Source organism: Lissotriton helveticus, chromosome 1_1, assembly GCF_964261635.1.
Source record: "Lissotriton helveticus chromosome 1_1, aLisHel1.1, whole genome shotgun sequence".
NCBI lineage: Eukaryota > Metazoa > Chordata > Amphibia > Caudata > Salamandridae > Lissotriton > Lissotriton helveticus.
The window spans coordinates 227,729,880-227,737,512 of record NC_136057.1 but is presented as its reverse complement, the minus strand read 5'-3'; the positions used below and the strand labels follow the sequence as shown (position 1 = coordinate 227,737,512).

At 41.9% G+C, this 7,633-nt stretch overlaps 1 protein-coding gene across 1 annotated transcript; it reads left to right on the top strand.

Moving 5' to 3' along the window:
- The first annotated feature begins 2,133 nt into the window (after positions 1 to 2,133).
- LOC144760924 (olfactory receptor 5J3-like) lies at positions 2,134 to 3,063 on the top strand. Its single transcript, XM_078646560.1, has one exon. The coding sequence runs from the start codon at positions 2,134 to 2,136 to the stop codon at positions 3,061 to 3,063; it is 930 nt and encodes a 309-aa protein (XP_078502686.1).
- Positions 3,064 to 7,633: the final 4,570 nt, after the last annotated feature.

The window sequence follows — 7,633 nt, the reverse complement described above, 5'->3', positions numbered from 1 at the left end:
CAAAATACTGTGGTCTTTTAGGGCCAGTGCTTAGTTCTAGTCCGCAGGACCCGTTTCCCTGGATTATTGGGTCTAGACCGAGTAGGGCACTTTTATTAGTTTCAATACTTCTGTGCCTCTCAATCAGCTAACTCCAGGATCAGCGTTGCCACATTATGCTCCCAGACAAGAATCACTCGGTGCGGGACTCCCACTTCTAATTAGGGCCCTGTGAGCAGTGGGTAGTGTAAAAGCTATATGCGAGACTATCTCGGCAATGCCAGCCCCAGTGCGTGGTGAGAAGTCAGGGAGGTCCTCAACTCTGGGCCACACCCCTTTGTGTAGCTATGAGCAGTATTGGCCCTTCTGCTAGAGGTTGGGACAATGGTGCTTTTGGCAGATCGGGCCCGCCGGGCCACGCGACCAACAATCCCGCTATTTTAATGAGGCTAGTCCCTGGCAGGTCCGGTCCGCGTTCTACTGTCTGTGTCTCTCGAAAGCGGGGGCCGCAAGCACTCTCCCATGGACCCGCACCCTTGTCTCAGTAGGCACTGATACCTGCTCCCAGAGCAGTTACCTGGGGTGGGGGTGTAGTTTCTCCCTCTCTTCTTCCTTCGGTGGCATAAGCAGGTCGCGGGGATGGAGCGGGAAGCCTCGCGCTCCTGGGGTTTCAGCGCAGTTTCAAGGGTGACGATCCTTGTTGCACCAATCCTGGTGCGGCTCCCGATTGGACGCTCCCTTCATGCGGGGCAACGCTGGATGCTAGCACCAGATTCCTCACTCAATCCTGCTGCAAACTCGCGGCCGGCAGCTTTGTTCACGATGGGGCACACAGCGCGTCCCTAGGCAGCGCGCATTAGACTCCAGCAACATTAAGTGCCCGGGCCGGCGGCGGTGATTCTGGGGGGGGAATAGCGCTTCTCTGCACAGCGCTTCCCAATACTGCACAGCGCTGTCAGGTCCCGGGCCTGCGGCGGTGATCTTGGGGCAATTTTGATTACAGGGGGCATCCCACATTTAAGCACAGACTCAGACACGCTGCGTGGTCAAGATTTTACATACACAGTCCTCTTTAAGCAGGGCAGGGCCTCGGGTGGTTGCAGATCCTTGCACACTGCGTTACAGAGGCAGTTTATAGTGACAATAAGACGTTGTAGTCCTCTTTGAGCAAGGCAGTTCTTATGTGAGTTATGGAGACACTCTGGAGGTGTTTATTTAGGCTTCCCTAGCAGGGCAGGATCAGCAGGCACTAGGGCAGCTCAGTAGGTTGGGGCAGCAGTTCCTTAGAGCAGTCAGCCTCCTTCCAAATGGCAATCCTTCCTGGCACAGCAGTCCTCACTCCAACAGAGTTTCATCGTGGTCTAGCAGTGTAACAAAGAGGTGAGGCCAGGACCCTCCCATATATATCTCACAGTCTAGTCACTAGAAGGATGTAGAAGCCTCTGAAAGGGTCTGGGGGCAGGGGTTTCTAGAAGAGTCCAGGGAGTTCTGGGATGTTCCGTGCCTTCCCTGACCTGGCTGTCACAGTGACGAAAGACAGGGCCGTTAAGGCTACAGTGGGCAGCTGGTCACAGCCCATTCCAGGGGAAAAGGTGTGAATCACCACTCCCACCTCCCAACCCAGGCAGGCTATCAGTATGCAGAGGGAATAGGGGAGTCAACAGTGCCCAGACTAAGTGTAGGCAGGAAAATGTCCACTTTCTAAAAGTGGGATTTCTAAAGTAGTAGGGCCCAAACCCCACATATCCTTGGAAGGGGTTCCCTGCCCGAGTCCAACAAACCCAAACATGACAGACGTATGAGGTCCCTGTCAGAAATTATCCCATAAGGGGGGTTCCCAATGTTAGCCTATGGAGGGTTAAGCCTCACTGCAGTAGCAGGGGCTTGTGGCAGATATACCAGAGTCACAATGTTTTAGGGGAGATCACCTCAGCACTGTTTAGCAGTGGTGTGGCGCCCAGAGTCCTAAGTCCAACAAAAAGGTATGGTAAACATGGGAGGCAAAAGGGCAAAAAGGTAGGGGAAGACCACCATAAGGCTGACAGGTCTAACAGACCATTTGAAAGATTATGCACAATTTAGTAAGAAAATTTAGCTCATATATTACTTCTCTTGCTTAATTATTTCCATGGACCAATGTTATTGTCCATAGCCATGAAGACTGGAAATGGAAGCACGGTGATGGAGTTTATTCTGAAAGGGTTCACCAGTGACCCACATCTGCAAATCCTTCTCTTCTTCGTGTTTCTATCTGTCTATGCCTTCACTTTGCTTGGAAACTTCAGCATCCTGCTAATCGTTTGGCGCAGTTCCGGCCTTCACACACCAATGTACATCTTTCTTTCACAGCTGTCCTTTGTGGATATTTCGATGACCACCGTTTTCACTCCAAAGATGCTGGCTGGGTTTCTTACCGGGGAAAAGAGAATCTCTTTTTCTGGGTGCATAGCACAAACGTATGTGTTTTGTTCCTTGGGCAGTGCTGAATTTTTTCTCTTGGCTGTAATGGCCTATGACCGATATGTGGCGATATGCAACCCTCTGCTATACATTGTCAACATGAGCAAACCTATATGCATGCGATTGATTACAGTGTCATATATAGCAAGCCTTCTGCACTCTCTGATTCATGCTGTTTGCTTATATCGGTTAACTTTTTGTGGACCTAACGTTATAAATCATTTTGCTTGTGATTACACTGTCCTCGCAACTCTATCCTGCACAGACTATTTTGTGAATGAATTGGTACGTATTATATTCGGTACCCTCATGGTGGGAGGTTCTCTTCTTGTTATCATTGTCTCCTACATACCCATAGTCAAAGCCATCCTTAGGATCCGCACCACAGCTGGGAGACACCGGGCTGCCTCCACCTGCATCTCCCACTTCACTTGTGTCTTTCTTTTCTATGGCAGCTGCTTAATCATGGAATTAATACCCAATTCAAAAGAGTCAGAAGACAAGATCAAAGTGGTGGCTGTCATTCATGCTGTGCTGGTTCCTGCTCTGAACCCGGTGATATACAGTCTGAGGAACAAAGAGGTGAAAGAAGCTGTGGGAAAGATGTTGATCTGCAAACAATGATAGAGTGAACAGCATTGATGCATCTATACATTGCATTTGACATCAAATTGACACTCCTGCAACATGTTCTGTTCAGATTTGCAAGTGACAATTACGGGGTCTATTCACAATGACATTTTGAAGTACATCAAAGCAGTGGTTCTATTGTAATCCATTACATAAATATGTATTAGATTGTACACAGAGACCTGTGATGTCAGGACTGTGTATAGGGAATCTTTGTGTAGGTGGACTTAGCATCTGTGATTGTTTAAATAGTTGCTGGAGACTTGAAATCCTCATATGGGATGCAGAAGGAACACTGCTACACCACTGTGGAGTGGCCTTCAGTCTTTTTGGTGTTGGAGCACCAATGCCCAGCAGTTTGTCCATGTCCTCCTGCTAAACCAGCTCTTGCCCGTCATCATTGTCCAAGTCCTCCTATTCTTATCGAGTAGAGCTGGCTGCAGATATTGTTGTGCGGAGGAGAATCCGATTATCTTCTGGGATTGCCTCCTGTACTCTGCTTGAAGATGGTTCAGTATCATCATTACAATTTGTGTCACCAGTAGCTCGAAGAAGAAGTTTGCATTAGATGAAGAAAATTCCATTCCAATTCCAACGCTAATAAACACCATATTATTTTAATGGACTTTTCCTTTTGAAAACAATTTAATATCATGTTATATTAAGTCAACATGTGATTTCAAGTATTAAACTATGAATGGGATTATAAAATCTTTATAATGTGAACTCAGCAACTCTAGTCAGACTGTTTTGGAGATCTACTGTGGTGTTAGTAGCTGAACGTGAGTCGTGGAAGCTGTACTAGATGAAGTATGTCTAGATTCAACAGCTAGGAAGAGCAGGTGTAGGTTAATTTCATATAGTGATTGTTAATAATTGTTCATGAACACAAAACCAGATATGTAACAGAAAAATACACATGAGCTTAGTCCCCACTTTGAAAGCTTTTTAGACAAATTGATATATCTACTAATAAGATAAATTATGAGCTGTAGAATTTAAGATCACAAGGTCATAAAATTACCAAATGTAAGGATGGTAGAGGGCTTAATATCTGATGCCAAAATGTTCCCTGATGTCCGGGTTGAATTTTGGCTCAAGGGGGTGTCATCAGACAGAAGCTACAAGGAAGGAGAGACAACCTTATCGGAATGAGTCATAGCAAGTAAAACATTAAAATGCTAGGTTCACGTTTTCACTGCTGATTTTAAAAGTTACACCAAATGATTTTAGGCTACCTTGAACAACGCCACACGTAAAATTGTACCTTTACAATGTCAACAATGTCAGATACATAATAAAAATGAATGCAAATAAGTGAAACTACAGTTCAGCATATTGAGCTTGTTGTCAATAGAGATGTGTGATAAAAGACATACAACTACCATGTCAGAAAAAAACATCATTGCATGCCATGTGGTGCCAGTCCTGGTGTGACAGAATACTGTTTACAGAAAACTGATCGGAATGTAGTGTGCTAAATGCATATATTCTGATAAATACTCACTGGAAGTTGCTTGGAGCAGTATCGCAGTCCATCATTTTCTTTGCACACCAGGTCATCTAACTTAGGATCCGGACCATATGGAAATCAGTCTTGACCGTGCGCCAATGGGAATAGTCCAGCCCAAACTGCCAGACTAGGTCCTCCTTGAACCAAATCACAAGCAACCCATTGCTGGTTTAGCCATAGTAAGGACCCATAAGCCAGGTATAAAATGGTTCCAATGACACAGTGTGCACAGGACACACGTCTGGGCATACCTCTCCTACTTAGGGCGACATACCAGAGTACACAAAATAGTGATCAATGGAATGCTTGAATTCATCCTAAAAACTGGTAATTAGTTGGGCTGCATCTCAGTCCATCATGATATTATTCCACACCATGTCACCTTAGTTAGGACCTAGTCATATGCAAATCAGTCTTAACCCTGCTGCAATGGGAAACTTCCAGCTCAAACTGTCAGGCCAGGACCTCTATTAAACAGAACACAAGCAATCCAGGACCGGGTTCACCCTGGTTAGGGCTCAACAACCAGGTATAGTTTGGTTCCAGTTATACAGCAAGTAAGGGAACCATGCGTACTCTTTCCATTTAGGATGACATACTAAAGTATACGAAAAAATGATAGATGCAATACATGAATTCATCTCAACCACTGGTATTTTCTCAGGCCTCATCCCAGAGCACGATTATTTTGCATGCCATGCCACCTCAGAAACAGCCATATGCACACAACTCTTGTCCTTCTTCCACTTGGATCCATGCATTCGTATTTCTAGGAGTAAAAATCACTCTTTTGGCAGATGATGGATGGAACAACATTAGAGGACCTAATAAAATAATTAAATATAATATTAGTCATTCTTAGTGTGCCAGTATACATATCAAGGTACATTTGTACTATAATTTAAAGAGTGGCTAAATATACATTCCCATTTGTGTATAGGTTTTATTAAAACATACACATAGCAGTCTTTGATGGTGTTTAGTGTTGCAGGACAGACTTTGTGTGTTAGCCTGATGAAGATAACAGATGTCTACTCCAGCTGAAGGAGTAACTCTGGCTGTATGAGGAACATAGAAAAATACCCTTAAATAATTTAAAACTATTGTTATAAGGTGTTTAGGAGGGATATATATATATATATATATATATATATATATATATATATATATATATATATATATATATATATATATATATATATATATATATATATATATATATATATATATATATATATATATATATTTCACTGAAAAAAACATAGGTTTCACACCAGTTATAGTTAGCTGGACATTTTACTCAAACAAAACCATTGAAATTACCCCGTTATAGTTAGTTGTACTCACTATAACTCACGCACCCGCAATCCACTGCTGATGATGTCACATATTACATCATTCATGACATGGTCAGTGACATCACTGATGACATCACTGATGACATATCAAATGACATCACTGATGACATCACTGATGACATCGTCCATGTGACAATCAAATACACCTCATCACACACTAGTATAATCTTTCATTACTCACTGTAAAATAGAAAGTGCCATATTTGAAACCATTGACACACCAATAGAAATTTCTAAACACCCACTCAGTTATTCATAGAACTATACACACATCTAATCACTTACCTATAGATTCAGTGTTATATGCAGCGAATAATCAACAGAACACTATCAAATATACTTATATGCCTATTTCAACATTACACACCAGCACACATTGTATTCACTTATAAAGACATCCTTCTGTCTTATGCAAACAATTGATTATACTCACCTACACACTTATACAAACACCACTTCATCTATTTATATAGATAGTAACTCACACTTAGTGTGTTAAAAAATCACTATTACAAGTATACAGTTATCCATATAGTGACTCATACAATCACTAAGTCTTATGCACACTTAATTAGATATAACTGTCACATACACTGCCTTTTTTTTCAAGTTTAATGGAGATGTACTATTGAAAGAAATATTTCATCACCACCACACCCATAAACATATAAACTCACTGAAACAACTGTTATAACATGTAGTCTTAACCTCATATACCTACTGAATGAACTATTCACACATTTTTTAGCAATCACACACCCCACACCAAATCACATAAACATTAATTTACCCATACAAATACTCAGTTAAGAAACCAATAACACATATAGTCTTTAACATAGCAATTAAGACAAAGCAATAAAGACTTTCACACAGTTTAGTAACTATACATTATATATAGTGAGACTCTACAAATTAGTCAAGGAAACAATCAATGACACTGTTATTAAATCCACCATCCACACATTTATATTTATATATCCACTCATTCTTCAATGCAAAGTAGTGTATTTATAATACATATTTAAATATCAAAGCAAACCACATTCGCTGGATGATGTCATCAGTGATGTCATTTGAGATGTCATCAGTGATGTCATCAGTGATGTCATCAGTGATGTCACTGACCATGTCATTATGATGTAATATGTGATTGTGGGCACGCAAGTTATAGTGAGTACAATTAACTATAACGGGGGAATTTCAATGGTTTTGTGTGAGTAAAATGTCCAGCTAACTATAACTGGTGTGAAACCTATGTTTTTTTCAGTGAATTTCAAAGGTTTTTTAAATGCTAATTCCTAACTATAACGAGTGTGAAACCTATGGGGCCTTATTTGCGAGCCCCTTGCGCCTGTGACGTTCCGGTGGCGCAGAAGACTGAGTGATATTTATCAGGCAGGACTAAGCCACTTGCCTGCCTGATAAATATCAGTCCCTTTAACGCAGTGTCCTGCGTTAAAGGGGTGTGCAATGGGTGTTGCTGGGGGCGTTCCTAGCACCATCCATGGACTTGAGTAATTTATAGCATCCCCAAAGTCAGTCTTTAAAAAATTCCAAAGTATAGGACATGATAATCCAAATCCAAATGTTTCTCAAGAAAAGTCATAAACCATGTCCGTGGGTAATATCTGCCCAAACGCGGATATTCCGAACGATTGAAAATTACTTTTCTTGAGAAACCATTGGATTT

Bases quoted from the DNA above. Each gene is read 5' to 3' on its own strand.
- LOC144760924 (XM_078646560.1), top strand. From the start codon at position 2,134: ATGAAGACTGGAAATGGAAGCACGGTGATGGAGTTTATTCTGAAAGGG.